At 39.8% G+C, this 21,578-nt stretch overlaps 1 protein-coding gene across 6 annotated transcripts in view; it reads left to right on the top strand.

Moving 5' to 3' along the window:
• FRMD4B (FERM domain containing 4B) overlaps positions 1-21,578 on the top strand; it is a 373,285-nt gene that overhangs the window by 233,427 nt on the left and 118,280 nt on the right. For all 6 annotated transcript variants that reach the window (XM_019661070.1, XM_019661071.1, XM_019661069.1 and 3 more), the window contains 3 exons: positions 5,214-5,279; positions 7,280-7,374; positions 17,691-17,783. In XM_019661070.1, coding sequence (XP_019516615.1) covers positions 5,214-5,279; positions 7,280-7,374; positions 17,691-17,783 — 254 coding nt within the window. The remainder of the gene's footprint in view (positions 1-5,213; positions 5,280-7,279; positions 7,375-17,690; positions 17,784-21,578) is intronic.

Genomic DNA, 21,578 nt, shown 5'->3' with positions numbered 1-21,578 from the left:
AACAAAAGGACAGCAACTTGTCTGTTCCCCTTCCCCAATTCCCCAGCGCTGTTCCCATCCCCCAATTCCCCAATAAAAAATCTTAAAAAAAAAAAAAAGAAAATGAAACAGCATGATATAAGAGAATGTGTTCTCTCTTTATATTGAGAGCAGGGAAGGCCTTTTGGAAATGGTGACATTTGATTTAAGACCTGAGAAATGCAAGAACACCCAATCAAGCAGTGATCTGGAGGAAAGGCATTCTAGACAGAGGGAAACTCATATGCAAAGTCTCAAAGTAGAAACCAGCTTTAATTTTGTGGAGGGAAAGGGTGCTCATGTGGCCAGTGTGTCAGGACAAAGCAGATGTGTGGGAAACAAAGAGAGGCTGCAGTGGGGACAGGTAAGGTGGACATAATTGGCGAGGCAAGGGCATCCTCCACTATGTTGCAGAAGAAGCCATCGGGCAATTTTAAGCAGGGACGCAGAGGTGTGATCTGTATTGTAGAGATGCGGCTCACATGGCCAGGTGGAGATGGGACCATCATGGGACTCAGTTAGAGGCGAGGATCCTGGTTACATAGCTGACTTTGCATACACCCAGGCAAGGGACGACGGTCGATTAGACTCTGGTCAGTCACCCCACAAAAAATCCTGAGAAGTCATTTTTATGAGGCAGGCCCTCTGGTGCTAAGCTGTCAGAAAAGGTCAAAAGGGAGTGAGAGAGAGATGGGGGGAAGGGAAACTTACTGTTTCCTTACCAAGCTTTCTTATTTCTGTGTTTCAAAGAACGACAAGCAAAACCAAAACAGGCTGGGTTCTGGGCTTTTCTGTGGTTGTATTTCCTGTTGCGTTTTAGGCCAACACCAGTCATTTGCATGGTCTCACACTGCCCTGTGCTGACTTGCCTGTGGGTCTCTTATCCACTCTCTCCTTTCTCATCTCCTAAGACAGGTAGTGGGAGTCGGAGTTGCAGGCAGAACCCCACCATGGGTTACCCATCCGGGTGCTCCAGGAAGCAGCTGTCTTGCCCATGACTGATTCTCACTTCCCTTCTGATCTTCCTCATTTAACCACTGACCAGATGAACAAGGCTTTTCCACCAGCACTCAGCGCCTAGCCTCTGAGGACCTGCTCTCTCAGCTAGGCAGCAAACGCAGGGCAGCCACAGGCTGAGGTGGGCGCCTTAATCCAACACGCACAATTTGAACCTCCATATTCCTGGGGTTGAATGGAGGAGGAGGTGATGAAAAGGGTATAATGTGGGTGGATGCCATGGGAAACTTTCCAAATTCATCAGTTTTATATGCTTTTAATTCCACACAAGGCATTGCTGCTATTAGCTGTCACTGGGTAGGGGTCAAATCTGAAACTGTTCCGATGATCTCTGTGGGTTCAGAAGTGATTCTGTGTAACGGGCTCCGCACACAGACTAGAGCAGACTTGGTGCACGCTGTCCTTGTGTTTGCTTATGAAAAGAAATGTGTGCTGCCTTTGGAACTCCTTAAATGAAATATTGTAACCTAACTTGGCAAATGAGTTTTTGTCTGAGACGAGGAAACTGAGGAGCTAAAGAGGGAAACACAAACCTTAAATCTTAAGAGAAGGCAATTTGTAATGAGCAATGCTTATTTACTTACACTTTTCCTAAGCGGAATTATAAAATTCCTGTTTTTGTAAAGAAAGCAAATTGTCACGATAATCAAATAGAATGTGAAAAGAAAAGACAATATATTTAACTTCTTCTGTGGGTAATAATTACATTGAAAAATGGGAACGTGAAGGACATGGGCTCAGGAGCTAGTCTGTCTAAGTTGGAATCCCAGTTCTGCCTCTTAATAGCTATGTGACCTTGGGCAAGTTACTTGGCCTCTCTGTGCCTCAGTTGCCTCAATTGTAAAATAAAGATAATACAGACATTTACCTTGTGCATTAAATGAGTATTACATATTAAATATATTGAATATGCTCAATAAAATTAGTTGTTGTTGGAGCCGGCCGAGTGGCTCAGTTGTTTAAGAGCTTGCTTAAGAGCATCGCCGGTGTGATTCCTGGCCCAACCTGTGCTGCCTCTGAGCTACCAACAGGTGGCAGGATGGCTCAGCTAAAAAAAAAAAATTAGTTGTTTTGTTATTTTTTTTAAAAAGTGATTCTCTGTTTATGGATATAATCATTGCAATCCAGGAATAGCTTACTACAAATATAACTCCTGTTGTTGAAATTAGAAGATAAAGCATCAGTGGGAGTCATGTTTTTAAATAAATAAGAGATTCCCAGTTTGGTGTTTTCTTTTTGTAGTTACAGTTTTTTTAATTAAAAAAAATTAACCTGATGTGGAAAAGCGCATTTAAATAAGATGGCATTCTGTATAAGCTGAGCAGCCTTGTGCACACCACTTAAGCTCCAGCCTGGAAGTCAGGGTCGTCTGAGTTTTAATCCCAGGGTTCCATTAACCAGCTGTGTCGCTTTGGGCAGGCCTGTTCCTTAGTTTCCCTTATCTCAAATAAGCAGCAGTTATTAGATGCCTTCAAGAATCTATTTATAAATTCTACAATTCCAACTACTTCTAGTCAATGCATTTCCTTGGAACAGAAAAGATTTTTTCCACCTGCTTTGTGACACTTTGCTTTCCCTTTTCTATGCTGTCATCTAATCCCTTGAGAATGGGCCGTGTGGGAGGCTTTCCCACAATCGGCACTTTAAGGTGTACGACATACTGTGTGCACAGCTAAGTGGTCAAGAGCTGGGCTTTGGGTTTGGGTCCAGCTCTGCCATTTAGGAGTCTTGTTATTTATAATCTCTCTAAGCTCATTCACCTGTAGTTTCAGGAGATAAGACTACCTGCCTCATGTGAGTAGCATGTGGTTGAATATACTAATGCATGTCAAGTGCTTAGTGCAGTGCCTGGAACATACAAAGTGCCCGTTAGTGGCGTTATTACTGTTAGTATTAAAATGCCCAGCTGGGTGCCCAGCACACAGGAACTAGTGGGCCCCACTGTTCCTTTCCTTCTGTTCCATCAGCTCTGGAGAACTTTCGTGCTGTGTGCTTGTTAACTGGCTTGTTAACTTTACCTGTCACTTATCTTCTTTACAATGAGCTAGTACTAGTCTTCCCATGAAAAAGGGTTTTTTTAAAAATGGGAGTATAAATGGATTACAGAAAGGTTTGGCTGTTTGTTAATTTTCAAGCAAATTAGGACAATAACAAATGTGGCCCTCAGAAGTGGTTTATTTTCCTTTGAAGGTGTCAGCTTAAAAGCTCTCAGGACATCGCTTATGAGGCGCAGAAAGGTTAAGTAGTTTCTCCAAGGTAACACAGCTACTAAGATATGAAACAGGATTTTGAGCCCAAGTCTGAATTAGAACTCTTGTGCAAGTTACATCAGTTCTCAGGCCTCGGGTTCCTGGTGATTCAAATGAGATGCTCCCTTCACAGGCCTCTGTAGAGGTTGAAATACTCCACATGAATGAGGGTCAAGTGTGAAGCACTTGCCTGCTGCACAACATCTTTGTATTGGTCGTGTCTCTTCCCGAGCACCACGTAAACTTAATCAGGGTTTGCTTGCTCACATCACAGGACTCCCAGGAACCTGGCAGGTAACAAGTTTGAGGGAGCTGCTCTGCCCCTCCCTGGCCAGATGTTGCCATGAAGGAAATCCAGCCCAGTGTTTCCAGATCTTACCATCTAGATTTTTATTAAGTGGCATCTCCTTATTTCTAATATTGTTGACATTTATTCATAAGCATTGTTTTGATGAACAAAATACATCCACCACCTTTCAACCTTCAATTTAAGTAAGTGACAAGGGCCAGCCTTTCTGTTGCTGGTGACCATCATCAGATCAGCCCTCCTCAAAGAAAGGAGAGGGCTTGGTGCATACTCTGCACAGATGGGCCAGTGTGGACGTAAAACTGTAGCATTTTTCCCCAGTTTATCTGCACTGTCTTTCTTCAACTTGTATGTATCTTATCACTTCACACAGTGAGGTGTTTGTTCAGAACCTCTCCCCCAAAATGGCACCTTCTCTTGGTTGTTGTATTGTCACTGATGGGAGCATCGGTGATTATGAGTTGATGGCTTTACCATACTAATGACATCACCTGTAGAGTCTATCCTTTGGAAACCTTTGCATTCTATGCATTGTTTAAATATTTTATAGAGAATATTTCCCAGTATTTCAGTTATAAATGATAAAAATGAAATATAATTGGAAATTGTATACATCAAACTGTTCTTAACTGTGTATCTTAACAGTTCTTAACTGTTAATTATAGTACCGATATACTTATAAAGGGGGGCAGAAGTTTTAAAAATGGAGACCATGAATTTTAACTTTTAAATCTTATGTTTTTCTTCTTATAACTATGCATATGTTGTATTTATTAAAACACACCAATGAATAAAGGCATTTTCATTTGAAAAATAAAATATTGATTCAAGGAAAAACATAGTAGATTCTTCTGGGAAGGAAAACTACATTTCATAGTATAATCTTGTGTGCACTGTATAGGTATTATTCTTACAATATATTGAGTCATCTCTGCTTTTTGTCTTTTTCTTCTTTTAAATCCAAGAGCTAAAAAAAAGTTTTCATTAAAAAATAAAACCGGGCCGGCCGAGTGGCTCAGTTGGTTAAGAGTTGGCTTGGGAGCACGAGCTCTGAGCGACAGGACCACCTGTTTGGCTCCCACATGAGCCAGTGACGCTGCGCCCTCTACAGCTAAGATGGTGAACAACAGCTCGACCTGGAGCTGGGCTGCCATGAGTTGCAGGCAGCAGCATAGGCTGCAGTGGTCCTGCAGTGGGCTGCTGTGAGCTACCGTGAGCTGCCGTGAGCTGCCGTGAGCGGCCATCCAAAGGCTGGCGACCGACTGCTCAGCCTCGAAGAGCGCAATGATCATAATACCAACATGGACCAGTGAAGTGGCGTACTCTACAATTAGACTGAAGAACAAAAGGACAGCAACTTGTCTGTTCCCCTTCCCCGATTCCCCAACACTGTTTCCTCCCCCCAATTCCCCAATAAAATCTTTTTTAAAAATAAATAAAATAAAATAAAACCAAGAGCTAATGCCATATAATAAATCTGTTTATGACCAAGCCTGTTGATTAACTCAGGTGAAGCCATTTTTATTCTGAGCACATCACATGTGAAATAATGATAAATCGCTTTCACGGATTTTCCTGTCAGCCCTGGCTCTGACACCACTCTTGCTGTCTTGTCCCCACAGATGACAGAAGGCAGGCACTGCCAGGTGCACCTCCTGGATGATAGGAAACTGGAGCTGCTGGTTCAGGTAGGTGCTGCCCACACAGGCTCCCTCTGTAAGCCCCATAGCCTGTCTTCAGGCCGCTTGCTTATCTGTGCTGCAGAGCTAATGACTCAGAGCTGACTGAGGGAGAAAAGGTAGCTTTGAAGTAAAAAAACCTGGTCCGTATGTAAGAGTAACTATAGCTTGGTGACATGTATTCCAATCTCGCTTTGGCATTCAGTAGCTGAGTGACCCTTGGCACATGACTTTACTTCTCTGAACCTCTTGTTGATAAATTGGGGAACATAATGCTTCCCAGAAAGGGTGATTGTGAACTGAAAATCTGCACCCTGCTTTCCTGCTACATGACATGGTCCAAGTTAAATACCCTATTTCATCAACTGTGAACTGGGATTAAGATAGCCTAGTCATTCTCACAAAATTATGGTTAAAATCAAGTTAGATTATATATGGAAATGAAATCTCTGTAAAATATATGGAACTATATGAGTGATGATATTTTAATCATTGATGCTTGTCTCTCTATTTACCGAACACTTCAGACTACGAGTCTTAAAACTTGTGGAAGTCCCCGCTAACAGCCACACCTACAGCTATGGCTAGAACTCTCTCCTTTGACCAAACCTAATTATTTCTCCCTTCTGAGGCTTGTCCCTAGCCTTTTATGCATAGGCTTCAATTAGAATGAAAATAGTACAGCCAACAATAGTTTCACCAGAGTAGACATTTTAGTCTAGATGTCTGCCTGTTTTTCTTTTTTCTTTTTTTTCTTTTTTTCCTTCTCTTTTCTTCCTTTCTTCCTTTCTTCCTCTTTCTTTCTTTTCTTTCTTTCTTTCTTTCTTTCTTTCTTTCTTTCTTTCTTTCTTTCTTTCTTTCTTTCTTTCTTTCTTTCTCTCTCTCTCTTTCTTTCTTTCTTTCTTTCTTCTTTCCTCCTTTCTACCTTCCTTCTTTTCCTCCCTCCCTGTCTCCTTCCTTCCTCTCTCTTTCTTCCTTCCTTCCCAGCCTTCCTCCCTTCCTCCCTTCCTCCCTTTCATCATAACTATTCTTTCTTCCCCAACAGCAGACATTGAACCCTCAAAACATCATAATGAACTCTAAATTGTTCGGCTCAAAGTTTGAAAAGAATCCATCTAGAATGTGCTCCTGCAAATCCCCCTTTCTTTCCCCAATCCCTGCACATCCTGCATCCGCTGTCACTACAGCCATGGTGGCTGGTAATAAACCATGCTTCTTCCCACCAGGTCCAGTGCTTCCTAAAAGCTCATAAATTAGATGCTTCTTATAACTAGGTGCTCAGTAAGTACTAGTGATGATGACCTATACAGTGGGTACAATTACTCCCTCGAGAGAAATGAAAAGCTTAGGCTTTGGAATCAGACAGAACTGGATTCAAATCCCTGATCTTCCTAACTGTAACATCAAACAAAGTGCTGAACTTCTCTTGGGCTTGGTTGGCTCATCTGTAAAATGGAAATAAAAACCCCAACCTCATAGGTTCATTATAGGGATGAAATGAGGTAACAGATAAAAGGAGTTCAGCACGATATATGTTTACGGTTGTTCTTAGTTCTATCTGTTACCATCCACGCCCCTCCCCCATAACATTGGGTCTTTATCTTCTTCAAAAGGCTCCCACCAGGCAAAGCTATTCCTACAGTCCTGACAGTGAGATATTTAATATTCTTTGTCTTGGCCACTAGCACCATGTTACATATAAAAGAGTATTTTTCCAAAATACAAATGCGTGAGTAAACACAGTTTTATCTTAGAGGGAAAAAGTAAGGTACTAGACTAACTACAAATACATGAAAATGATGATTCATTCATGTTCTTATTCCTAATTTCCTCTCCTTCCCAATCTCTTAGAGAATCGTCTATAGTAGATTAACCAACCTATGCAGCAAGAAGGGGCAGGTATTTAAAAGTAAACAAAAGCTGCTTTAAACTATATGGAGCAAAGGAAGGTGGCAGCATATAAGAAAGAGGCAACCAAATTGTTTCTAATCAGATAAATATCTTGACAGCCCAAACTTCTGTCAAGAGAGTTGCTGGATCTCGTGGCTTCACATTTTAACCTGAAAGAAAAGGAGTACTTTGGAATCACATTTACAGATGACACGTAAGTGTTTTTCCAATAGTTTTTATTTCTTTACCTTTTGTCTGGACCACCTACTCACTGTCATTCACAATTAGCAAAAGAAGACGGAAATGCTCCAAGAATTAGAGTATGTTCTGCTTAAAGATTTTTTAATGCAAGATTTTTCTCCTAGGACTATTGCAAAAGGAGAAGAAAGGGAACATTGACCATTTTAAGTACTCAAAATATTATCATATGTGTTTTAGAAATTTGTTGTAATGAGTTTATTATTCTTCTCTGAATACAGTGTGTTTGCTTATTTAGCTTATGTATCAGTGACAGAAATACTAGCTTGTTATTCATTCAGATCTTGAAACTGAATAATGTTTTGGTATTGGTGGCAAGAAAGTTTACAAGCAAATTTATGATCCACCCGTAAAATATGTATGTAATTTAATAAGGAATAAACTTTTTAACTTCCATTTTATGTTACCTCTATCTTTTTTTTCTTTTACTTCCATTTTTTTATACTAATTTGGATATTGTATATACAAGGTGTGATCAAACAATGCAGTGAATGTTTAAATAAAAAAAATTATTACAGTAAAAGATACGTTGCCATTAATCCCCCTCAAAACACTCCCCCTCGCTTCAAACACGCTTATCCATCGTCCTTGCCACTTTCTGAAGCAGTTCTGGAAGTCCTCTTTCATGAGTGTCTTTAGTTGCACTATTGTGGCTGCCTCAATGTCTAGAATCATTTCGACTTTGGGGAAGAGCCAGAAGTCACTCGGTGCCAGATGTGGTGAATAAGGTGGGTAAGGACATGCTGTAATGTTTTTATTTGACAGAAACTGCTGTATACCAGCAGTGATGTGTGACACGGAGTGTTGTCATGATGGATGATAATTTAGGGCACACTTTAAAACACACCTTCTCTCAACCATAGCTCACACCTGACTGACTGCACTGAACAAGTTGAAACCTGTCACACACTGTTACTAAGGTTCAATGCGCCTCTTCCATATTGAAGATCCCTGCCTTTCCATTGGATGGCACTCAGCAGCAGCATTCACTGTATTTTGTGATCACATCAGAAAGGCTCCGTGTCACACATCACTTCTGGTATGGCAGTTACTGTCAAATAAAAACACTATGGGTTGTCCTCACCCACCTTATTCACCAGATCTGGCACTGTGTGACTTCTGGCTCTTTCCCCAAGTCAAAATGATTCGGGGCATTGAGGCAGCCACAACAACGCAACTAAAGACACTCATGAAAGAGGACTTCCAGAGCTGCTTCAGAAAACGGCAAGAACAATGGGATAAGTGTGCTCGAAGCGAGGGGGAGTATTTTGAGGGGGATTAATGGCAATGTGTCTTTTATTGTAATAATTTTTTTTAATGTAAACAACTCATCATATTGTTTGATCACACCTCATGTTTATCAACAATTTTAATCCTCCCTGAAATGAGGCAGGTAGATAACAATAAATTTGTGAAAATTTAAAACTCCTTGTAAGCAAATGTGTTTGTGTTTATCAGCTCTTTTCTCTGTGTGTTTGTGTGTGTGTGTGGTGTGTGTGTGTGTGTGTGTGTGTGTCTGTCTGTCTGTCTGTCTGTCTGCCTGTTTTACGGCAGCCCAATTTGCCTACATTATATGCAGCCTGATACATTATCAGAGGAATACTTTCACTTTCTGGGGATAATTTCCAAAGAGCTCTTCAAATACTAAAATTCAAGAAAATGTTCCACACACAAAATATATTGGCCAACTACCCAGCATTTTCCCATAACTCTCCCAATTTAAGGGTTCTTTTAGTTCTTCATTTAAATCAGGCATAAAATACTCTCAAGAAGAGGTTAATTTGTTTTGAACACCTTGTGGTTTCTGATTATTTCCAGCCTGGGTGGGCTACAAGCCTAGGACCTCCTGGAAATACCAATGAGCTCAGGACTTGGGCTGGGTAAAACCAGACAGCTGAGTTGTCAGGAGATGTGGAAAAACCTGAAAACTTTGATTCTGGACTTGAAATATTTTCTGAATAGGGTTTGACAAAGCAGACCAAAAAAAGTGCACTCAACATTACCCACCTCACTCTGAATCACAAGAGTATTTGTTCACTGAACAACTATTTGTGATCAATCCTCTGCTGGATGAAACAAGAAATGCAGACTGACCACACTCTAGCGGGAAGGACAAGACTAGTTCATGTGAATCAGGGTTTAAAATACACACACATAGGTTGAATCTGAATGTGAATAAAATAATAGCTAACAGTATAAGACATAAAACCTAGTGGCCAAGTTATATGGTATAATCCATAAGTACTGTAAACACTGTAATGTAAAGAGTTCACAGAGAATAAAAGCTAAAAGCATGAATACTGGAGTAATTTATTCATTCAACAAGTATTTCTTTTTTAAGATTTTTATTAAAATATAGCTAACATACAATATTATATTAGTTTCAGGTGTACACCATAGTTATTCAACATCTATATACCTAAATAAGTGATCACCATGATAAGCTCAGCAACCATCTGACACCACGCCACGCTATCACAATATTATTGACTATATTTCCTATGGTATACATTACATCCCCATGACTTATTTGTTTTATACCTGGAAATTTAGACTATTACTCCCCTCCACATTTCCCTTCCTTTTTTATTTTTTCAATTACAGTTGACATTCAGTATTATTTTATATTAATTTTAGGTGTACAGCACAGTGGTTAGACATTTATATAATTTAAGAAGTGATCCCCCTGACTAGTACCCACCTGGCACTATACATAGTTATTACCATATTATTGACTATATACTCTATGCTTTGCATAGCATCCTTGTGACTATTATGTAACAACCAATTTGTCCTTCTTAATCCCTTCCTCTTTTTCACACATTCCCAACCTTCCTCCTGTCTAGCAACCATGAAAATGTTCTCTGTATCTATGAGTTTGTTTCTGGTTTTTTTGCTAGTTTGTTTTGTTCTTTAGATTCTGCATATAAGTGAAATCACATTGCATCTGTCTTTCTCTGTGTGACATACTTCAGTCAGCATAATACCCTCCAGGTCCATCAAGGCCACTACAGGTGGCAAGAACCCATTCCCTCCCATGACCAAGCAGTATTCCATTGTATATATGTACCACCGCCTCTTTATCCATTCTTCCATCAACAGACACCCAGGCTGCCTCCACATCTTGGCCATTGTAAACAATCCTTTAATGAACATATGGATGCACTTGTCTCCTCGAAGTAGCGTTTTGGGTTTCTTCAGACAAATACCCAGAAATGGGATTACAGGGTCCTTCTTGTCTCTTGTTATAGCCTTTGTTTTAAAGTCTATTTTATCTGGTATAAGTATTGCTACGCCAGATTTTTGTCTGTTTGTTTTCGTTTTCATAAAATATCTTTCCCTTCCCTTTACTTTCAGTCTGTGTATGTCTTTTGATCTGAAGTGAGTCTCTTGTAGGCAGCATATGAAAGGGTCTTGTTTTCATATCCATACAGGTGCCCTATCTTTTGATTGGAGCATTTAATCCATTTACATTTAAAGCAATTGTTGATAGATATGTAGTTATTGCCATTTTAGTATTCAACATTTTTATCCATTTATTTATTTATTTATTTATTTATTTGGTCTTTAAAGAAGGGCCTCTAACATTCCTTGTAATATTTGTTTGGTGGTGATGAATTCTGTTAGCTTTTTCTTGTCTGGGAAGCTCTTTATCTGTCCTTTGATTCTGAATGATAGCTTTGCTGGGTAGAGTAATCTTAGTTATAGGTCCTTGCTTTTCATTACTTTGATTTCTTGCCAATCCCTCTGGCCTGCAGAGCTTCTGTTGAGAATTCAGCTCACAGTCTTATAGGAGCTTCCTTGTAGGTAACTAACTGCTTTTTTTCACTGCTTTTAAGATTCTTTCTTTGTCTTTAACCTTTGTCATTTTAATTATGATGTGTCTTGGTGTGGGCCTCTTTGGGTTCATCTTGTTTGGGACTCTTTGTGCTTTCCGGGCTTATATATGTATTTTCTTCACCAGGTTAAGGGAGTTTTCTGTCATTATTTCTTCAAATAGGTCTTCAATTCCTTGCCTTCTCACTTCTCCTTCTGGCATCCCTCTGAAGTGAATGCTGGTGTGCTTGATGTTGCCCCAGAGGCCCCTTAAACTCTCCTCATTTTTTCTGGACTCTTTTTTTTTTTTTTTTTTGCTGTTCTGATTGAGTGTTTATATTGTTCTGATTGAATGGTTTTTTTATCTTCTAAATCGCTGATTTGATCCTCTGCTTCAGCTAATCTACTATTGATTCCCTGTAATGTGATCTTCATTTCAGTTATTGTAGTCTTTATTTCTGACTGGTTCTTTTTTATGTTTTATTTTGTTTAAGATTTTATTGGGGAATCAGGGAAGGGGAACAGACAAGTTGCTGTCCTTTTGTTCTTCAGTCTAGTTGTGGAGGACGTTGCTTCACTGGCCCACGTTGGTATTATAATCATTGCACTCTTCCTGGCTGAGGCAGTCACTCACTGGCCATTTGACAGCCGCTCATGGTGGCTCACGGCAACTCACGAAAGCTCACGCCTGCTGCCGGCCAGCCCCACTGCAGCCTATGCCATTGCCAGCAACTCACGGCAGCCCACCTTCAGGTCGAGCTGTTGTTCACCATCTTAGCTGTAGAGGGCGCAGCGTCACTGGCCCTCATGTGGGATCAGAACCAGGGCCCTGCTGCTCAGAGCTGGCATCCCAAGCCAATTCCTAACCAGTGTGCCACTTGGCCGGCCCTTTATGGGTTTTTTTAATCTCCATTTTTATGTTTCCTATCTCTTTGTTGAAGTTCCCCCGAGATCATTGAGGATCCTTATAACCAGTGTTTTCAACTCTGCATCTGGTAGATTGCTTGTATCCATTTTGTTTAGTTCTTTTACTGGAGCTTTGTTTTGTTTTGTTTTTTAATTTGGGAAATGTTTCTTTGTCTCCCCATTTTGGCTGCCTCCTTGTGTTTGTTTCTACATATTAGGCAGAGCTGCTACGTCTCCTGGTCTTAGTAGAGTGGCTTTATGTAGTACGTGTGATGTGGGGCTCAGTTGTGCAGTCTTCCTTGTCCATTGAGCCGTGCACTCTAGGTGTGTCCCTTGTGTGGGTTGTGTGTGCCCTCTTCTTGTAGTTGAGCCTTGGTTGCTGTTTGCACCTCAGTGAGAGGGACTGAGCCTCGGGCTTCTTGGTTGTGAGGCCTGGTCATGATTACCGTGGAGGAGCTGTGGTGCAGGGGCTGACCCTACAGAGCAGGGCTCACTTTAGCACGGCTCTGATGCCTGCCCAGTCTGCCCTTTAGGTGTGCCATTCTTGGAGGTGGCTGAGTGATGCTCTGGCCCAGTCTAAACCTGGCCACTTGGCCTGCCAGCCCTGGGGCCTCCTAGGACGGGATCTGCTGCAGGCCAAGTTCAGCTGCAGTCTGTACCCTGCCTGGGGCAACCTGGCATGAGCCACAAATCCATCCAGAGATGGCCACCACCCGTGCTGTGCTTGGAAATGCCTTGGGAGACCAAACTGCAAACCAAGGCCAGCTGTCACTAGTGCCAGGCTTAGGGCTGCTCAGCAAGAGGTATGGGACACACCAAAGCCAGATGCTGCTTGTTTGGGTTTTGTAAGCCTTTGAGAGAACCCTAAGAAAGCCTGCAACATGAGCCAAGGCAGGTGGTTTATATGAAAAAACCACTAGGAGTGGCTTGGGTGTGTCCAAAAATTGGGTGGGGTGGGGCCTTAGACTCTTCAGGGTGAGTCCAGGTTAATGGCGACTCAAATATGGTGGCTGCTGCATCTGTATGCCAGGAAGGGGGTGGGCTCAACAAAGAAACAATGGCTTCTGCCAGCTCCTTTGTCCTGGAGAAACCTGCCCCTCCATTCCTTACTGGGAAATTAGACAATTCAGTTCCTCCCCATATGTCTCTGGCATTTTTTGAGCTGCTGCCCCAGCATTGGAGCATAACCATAAATGATAAGTGCTTTAAAGAACATAAAATATGAGGCCATGATCAAGAAAATCTGGGGTGCAGTTTTAGACAGGATGAGCTAGGAGGGTTTCTAGGAGGAGATATATAATAAAAATCAAGAACCAATTTTGTAAATTCGGGGGGGAGGAAGCATTTCAGACAAAAGCCAGTGCAAAAGGGGATACTGAGCTTGACTTTTTCTTTTTGAGAAATGAAAATTAAAAAACTAATGTGGCTAGAATATAAAAAGTAAGAGGCACAATTGGATAAGATAGAGTTGAGAGGGAGGTAGAGCGTAGATATCATGGAATCTTGGTAGCTGTGTGATCTTAGGCCAATTACTTAACTTCTCTGACACAAGTTTTCTCATCTGTACAATGGGCATAATAATGGTACCCATATAATAAATACTACATAAAGCACATATAATAAGGCACTAGTATTATGTACTATTAAATCAGGCAAGTATGCAAAGCCCATAATACAGGCACACAATTAAAGGGAGCTATCATCCTATTGATAGGTATTCAGAGGGAATCTGGGGGACTCTGGTGGGATTCACACAGAGGATAACTAAAATTGGACCTGGCAGGGCAGGTACACTTTATCTAGAGGGGAGAGGAGATAACATTCCAGGAAAGAGACATGTGGGCCAGTGTATGGATGTGGTAATAAATATGGTACATCTGCCCAGTGGTGAGGAGACTGACCTGATCGTGGAGTAAGATATAAGAAAGACAAGATCACAGGTGAGCCCTATGAGTCATGTAGATGGGAGAGGCGCCCCTCAGCCACTGAAGGATGTTATGTGGAGGAGAGACATGATTTAGGGCTGTGGTGTCACAAGTTTCCCAGGCAACACGATTCTTCATGGTGGGCTGGGAAAGAGGGCCCTGGCCATATGGAGAGCTTCTGGGAAAGCTCCCAGCTCAGGTAAGCATAACCAGACAGTGCATAAATCAGATGTTCAGACCGTAAGAGCTTTTCTTCAGAAAGAAAAGGAATAATATGAGTGACTTCTTTTAATGACTTGGGCCACTTTCCCCTCTTCTGCCCTGGGATTTCTTTCTAAATCCTCTAACTGAGAGAAGAATGTCTCACTCAGGCGTCTCCTCCAGTTGTCTCCTTTGGAGTCAGTGGCCAGTGTATAGTCTTTCCAAGAAGCCTGGCTCCGAAATGTCCTCCATGCACTCCCCTGCAAGTGACAGCAGAGTCTATTTTTGAATTATGACCAGTTTGGAAGGTGTCTTCTGGCTGTAGCTGTGTTTATTTTCAGAAGACATATGAGCTGCCCTTTATTGTGGGGGTGAATGGGATTTGGTCATTTCCACCTTTCTGGAGAACAGGTCTGGAAAATTGCTTCTGTCTAAGGGTGTCTCCTTGGAATGTCTTGGTCATAAGCCTAGTTCTTTGTCTTTGTCTGGTAAATATTTTTGGAAAGTATTTTCTTTCAGCACTCCCTTTCTCCCGCCTCCACCATAAAACCACTGAGTGGGATCCCTCCCAGGATGCTGTCTGAATTGCATTTTCCAGCCTAGATGCCACATCAGCTGTTTGTCTTTGGTGAATGTCTTTAAATAGAGTAAGGCAAGGCTGAGGGGGACATTTTGTCAATAAAACTAGCTAATGTCTATCCCCTACTCCACTGGCCAAGAAGAGAAATGGAAAAATAGAATCGTGTGGTTACATAATAAAAGTAATGATGGTGACTAACAAAAACAAATCCATGGTCCTAGTAGAGAGAGGGAGGTAGCGTTCCTGAGATTTACCCTTTCCTTGTTAGTACCATCTGGCGTTCCGTATGCAGGGTGAGACTTTCACCCCTAGAGGGCAGTCACAGCCCTCCTGGTATAGCAGCCCTTCTGTTCACCATAAGGGTTCCCATTTCCTCCAGTCCATTTCAGGTTTTTTCTTTCCTTGCTTTGAAAGGATCTGCTGAATAAGCTTTGTTTATGATAACATAAGAAATACGCTTTACAACACAATTATGATTTTTAATCACCTCCCATCTGATGGGCCTGAAACTGACACGATTCTAGCCAAAAAGGAAACTTGCTTTAAGATTGGGTCACACAGGACAGAGGTGAATGTGTAGATTTAACTGTCTTTTTGAAGTACTGATTAGATCTATTATATTTGCTTATAGAAAAAGTTGAGAAAAACAAGTTATAAACAATAAGTGCTTTTGATCTCATTTTAGCCTCAAAGGCTATAAAATAGTGTGTTAAACCTAATTATGTCTCAGTGATAGTTGTGTGTAATTTTCACTTTTTATTCTTCTAACTTTATCCTGTAGGTGAGATTTTGGATGGATTTTTAGAATCTAATTTATCTTATATTACATTTACATGAATATCTTCTTATAAAAACATTTATCATAGTTGAATCCATTCCCTTTTGATTGTAACAATTTGCTCTATATCGCCCCAGAACTATATCCAAAAATGTTCATCCATACATAATAGTGTTTTGAGTATGCTTCTGTGGTTAATATAATTGATTTATACAACTTGATGTATTCACTCTTGGACATTATTCCACACAAGTTCATATAAATATACATTATGCTTTTTAAATAATGCCACATCTTTCCTATGTAAAAACAAACAAGACAATTCAAAATTAGTCTCATTTTCTGTAAGAAAATTAAGAAAGCTGATACTATACAATAGTTTATATATTTTAAGACACACATTGAACATCTCTGAAATTGGGATGTGTTTAAATCAGTGCCATCCTAAACTTGATGAAAAACAGTGTAAGAAACCCTTAATTGCCAGTCCTCTATCTTTATATATTTTTTACACACTAAAGAAGTAGCTTTAAGAACATACCCTTATGTCACTTATATCGGTTTATCTTCATAATATTCCTCCAAGGAAAGCTAGGGACAGTTATCACAAGCTTCATTTTATAACTACAGAAAGAAAGACATACTTTTTCCAGTGTTAAAACTAGTAAGTGACAGAGATCAAGCCAAAAGTTATAATAATATCTAATTCAACTCTCTAATCTCATTTTTTCTTGTATTGAAAGTCCTGGGTTCAAATCCCAGCTGTACCACTTTCCTTGAGGACTTATTGCTAAACATAGCATTCATACATAAAAATTCCAATTTGGTTGGCACATAGAGACTTGCTCAATGAAGAGTAGCTATTATTAGTAGTATTAATATTATGTTATTTATGCCCACTTTTTCTATTTATAATGTACACAGCTTGGAGTTTTCTGATTTTTAAAAATTGTCTTCTCAAAGACCAAAATAGTTTGTAAAATGTCTTCTAGCCCACTATAGATTTTGACACCCATTACTATCAGCATGTTGTTAAGTCTTATGTAAGCAAGCAAAATGGAGCCTATGCCCTCTGGGAGTTTACAGTCCAAAACAGATCAACTAGTTGAACAACCTTGAAAAAGTCAAGTAAGCAATCCTGAGCCACAGTGTCGTCAATCCTTTCCATCTCTTGGAGGTCAAAATTCAGGAAGAACTATTTATATCCATGAACTTGGTGAGGCTCTTGAGTAAGTAAACAAATATATATGTTTACATATTAGAAAGTCCATAATATATATGCAGAAACAGCACACAGAGAGTATTCAACCCTGTACTTTTAAAAAGCTATAGTATTGTTATCTGTCTGTCTGATTTCATTAAATGACCAGAAGTTTTCCCCTTCATGAATATCTAAAGTATTTTAGATTTTATATTTAATAAGAATTTAAAGATTAACAGATTTAATATCACCTGTTTTTTATCTCCAAAGGCAACCAGTGTTGTTTCTTGTTTGTCCTCTCAGAAATAATATATATGTGTATACATACATATATTTATATTTGTATTTATACATGCATATATGTGTATTTATTTTTAAATTTTAAAAATGGTGATACACTGTACTCATTGGTATGCATCTTGCCTTTTTATTTAACTTTATTATCTTGGAAATTGTTCAAAGTATAAGTTTGTAAAGATAGTCTCAATCTTTTGTGTGGCTGCATTGTATTTCATTGCCCAGTTTAAATTCATTTTTGAAAACAATACCCTGTTGTACATTCAGGTTGTTTCGAGCCTTTTTGCTATTACAAACTATGCTACAGTGAGTGACTCCACATGTAGGTCATTTTCCACATGTGCAAGTTTCTCTGTTTAAGCTTCTGGAAATGTAAATTATGGCTCAGAGGCAGGTACTTTTATCATTTTGGTAGAAATTGCTAAATTGTCCTCATTACTGGTTGTGACAGGTTATACACTTACCATCAGTGTATGGAAGTAACTGTTTCTCCACAGCTTTGCCAACACTATGTACTACTGAACTTTTCTCTGATTTTCTATTTAATCCTTATTCTTTGCTCTCACAGAGGTCAGCAGAACTGGCTACAGTTAGATCACCGAGTTCTTGACCATGATTTGCCCAAGAAACCAGGACCAACCATTTTGTACTTTGCTGTGAGGTATGTACCCATAGACACATCCAGCATCCCCACCTCCTTTTAGGAAAAGAAAAAAATTCTGGTGATCAGAGAGAGAATAACAACCAAAACAAAAACAACCTATCAAAACATTATTATCTGAAAGAGATTCTCTACTTTCTTAGTCTGGAGACCAAGTTACCATAAATACTGTGTAGAACTGTTTTTTTCAAGATGATGGATAGAATCACCTTCCTTCATTACTCAAAGACCCTTGGATCAATTTAAAGCTGAAAACCATGGATAATATGTTTTAATACATAAGCCTGTTTCTGACTTAACATATTTTAGGATTTTTACATTTGAAATATGGCAAACATTTAGTATTACATTTTACATGGGAATGTTTTCTAGAAACTGTAGAAATATTGAATTTATACATTTCCATGCCTTTAATTTGACTAGAAGATAAAATGCAAACAAATGCTTGCTGAAAGAATTCTCTGAAGAGTGCAGAAACCTGAGTTTGGCTTGCACACAGAGAGACTGCTGAGAACAATGCATGGAGTCCTTGACGTTCTCTCTAAGCTCTACTTGGGCAAGTCACTTAACCACACATATGGCTCAGTTACTTCCTCCTGAAACGGATGCATTCAACTAAATCAATGATTTCTTAAAAGCAGCCCATGATGGGAATATTTTGTCACATTAATTATTCACACTCTACGATAAATAAAATGTTATGAATAGTAACACCCATGTTCCTGTACCTAACATAAGAAATAGAACATTACCAATTTTGCTGAAAACCCCTCTCCCCACTATCCTGAATTTGATATTTTTGTTTTCCATGTCTGAAGTCAAATATGATTTTAAAAAAAGCTAAGATAGTAAATTTATCATAAATCTAAATATATTTTCATAAAGCTAGATCATCCTGAAGAATGTTCCTATGTTCTGACTTATGTTATTTTTTGGATGTTGAAATATGGTTTGTTTTATGATAGTGGAAGCTTCTTATTTTGGTGTGTGGGGGGAGCGGGGGCGGGGGAGGGTTATACTATGATTACCTGGCAAAATCTTGTTGATTTCCACACTTTTTTTTAAATTTCTGCTCCATGAAATCCCAAAGTGTGGTAATAAGATGTCCTATGTTTTTTCTTTTTTAAGGATCTTTTTATACATACATTGATGGTGATTGTGGATGGTAGTTGTTGCTCCTTACTCAGTAAACAAAATGTTGACAACCCTCGCTTTGTATTTTGCTTCCTGCTCTGAAATCTGGTTTAAAATTTCTTTCTTACCACCAGAAATCACATTTTTAAACCCCATAGCATAAATGGTGGTTTGTCTGGGAGCATAGCTGGTATGGAAAAGTATACAGAAATCCTAAAAAAAAAAAAAAAAAAAAAAAAGGGGGGGGTCTTGGAAAGAGTGTAATGCTTGTGTCCATGGAAATGGAGAAAAGACAGATGTAAGCCAGCAAGTAATGGGGGGAAATGCATATTCATAATTAATCAGGGATCAGAGAATAGAGAAATTTTAATCATGTATTACATAGGGAAAATGGCTCACCATAAATCAGTTTTTTCACAAAGAATTATCACTGTAAACATTTCAAACTACATGGAAGTATAGAGTGAAAAGTAAAATTTTTCCTTCACCTCCACCCAAAAGTTGCTTGGTGACTGGCTTTATTTTTTTACTTGGAGATCTTTAATTGGATATGTAAAACTCTACTTCCTTAAGCTTCCATAATTTAGCAATCCGGTCTCCTATTAAGCATTTAGGCTGCTTCCAATTATTTACATTAAAATGTAGGCTACATTTGATATCCTTGCACTCTCGTCTCTGTGCGCCCATGGAGTGTTTGTATAGCTTCCCAGTGAAAGCATTATGTCTTTGGAGAACTTAACAAGTACCGTTTATGTAGTAACGAGATTGTGTACTGGTTCTTTGACAGCTAATATCTGGTCTATTTTTGGTCTCAAAATACCAGGGCAGGAAACTGTCTTCCCTTCTGTACAGTCATTCATACTCATAAAGCCACCCTATCTTTTCTGAGCAGGTTCCTGAGATGCTGGTGCAACCTGCCGCTTGCTCATGAGTTTCAGCACTTACTTAGTGTTATCTCGAGTGTCCCATAATCACTTAGCATGACTTTCCCTTAACTACTTCATGTTTAAAACCCTTATCGAGTTTTTAATTATTCACTTAGTTGTTCTCCCAACAGTATAGTGAGATCATAATAGTCTTTGTTATTATTTCAATTAAGTACTTGTTGTTACTCCAATTAAAGAAATGATCCAGCCAAAGCATACACCACGAACTGAGGGAACTGACTCAGGTCACTGAGTGGGATGTCGTTCCTTGGAGGTCTTACATATTTGGTTGCCATACACTCGGCAAAGTCTGTTGCCTTCAGAGGGCCTCTGGGTTCCTCTTTTTTGAAAACAGGAATGTTGTTGATACTTATATCCCAATAGACACCAACAACAACCCTCTAGGTTGCCTGTGTCGACTAAACATTTAGTCACTAAAGAATAGAACCAAAGATAGTATTTGATTCTGTTTGCATATTTGGTCACCCGAGGAGCCTCTGGAAATACAGAGGACTCTTTTGATGTCAGGGTCATTGCCGCTCCATCAGCAAGCATGGCAGCACACACTGCCACATGGGCGCTGAGCCCCCATTGGTGGGCACTCAGGTGTGCAGCCACTGAGTGGTAACACACAGGAGAAGCGGTTCCCCAGTGGTAGTACATTACAGGGAGGTGTGTCTGTCTTATTTCTTATGCAGTTAGAAGTATCCAAATGCCAACAATGAAGATAAGTTTAATAAGTTATGGCGTTTTTTTCGGTGAACAATTGGTCACTTTAATAAAAGAGATTAGATGCTTCTGCAAGGGGTGAGGGAGTATATCTGAATCATCCTGGGGAGTTTTTTAAACTACACTATCACATCCCTCTGACTCCCAAATCCCCCGACTCACCCACATTGCTGCCCTGGAGATGGTGAATGTGGTCTTGGGCAAGTCGGTTGTGAGAAGTAATGAGAGATCAAAGTATTATGCAAACATAATAAAATATCATTTTTTTAAATTGTAGCATTTGCGAAAAAGGAAAATACCATATAGTTTTGCTCTTACAAAGTTTCCTCTCTACTGAAATGTAGCATTAAACCTGTGGCAGGCACTGGGTTAAATATAGTCTCATCGATTCCTGAGCTAACACTGAGATCCCCAGGATTCAGGAAGCAGCTCAGAAACACTTGCTGTTTCTGCATGTAGGAAAGAAAACATTTAAGGCGAAGGCACTTAGTTCTTCTCCCTATATGAGCTGCAGAATTGAACCATTGTATTTTCTTCAGGTATAAAATCTAAGTGATATGTGCTAAATATGTGCATGACACGTGTGTATAGACGCCCCATAATTTATGCACCATAATTCATTTAACCAATTCTCTATTTTCATGTGAATACCAACTCCCCCAGGTTGCTGGTGGACCTCTCCAGACAGGGGTTGTTATCTGCCACAGTAAATTATCTCCCACAAACACACGAGCCTCTTTGGTAATGCAGCCCAGATGTGAGCATGTGAAAAGCTTGATAGTGAGTGAACAAGCATTTAAATTGAGGTCACTTGGCGTGACATCATTGGAAAAGTTCCCATTCCCTCAGGGGAGGGCAGTCGGAGGTGGCTCGGGCTGGTACCACCCAGCTCCATGCGAAGCCAAGTTGTTGAGTCTTTACTCCACTTACTCTTCTGAACACCTCTTGCTTTTTTCTTTCTTTCTTTCTTTCTTCCTTTCTTTCTTTCTTCCTTTCTTTCTTTCTT

Source organism: Hipposideros armiger, unplaced genomic scaffold (genome assembly GCF_001890085.2).
Source record: "Hipposideros armiger isolate ML-2016 unplaced genomic scaffold, ASM189008v1 scaffold_334, whole genome shotgun sequence".
Taxonomy (NCBI): Eukaryota; Metazoa; Chordata; class Mammalia; order Chiroptera; family Hipposideridae; genus Hipposideros; species Hipposideros armiger.
The sequence above is the reverse complement of the archived record's forward strand: the minus strand, read 5'-3'. Positions and strand labels throughout refer to the sequence as shown.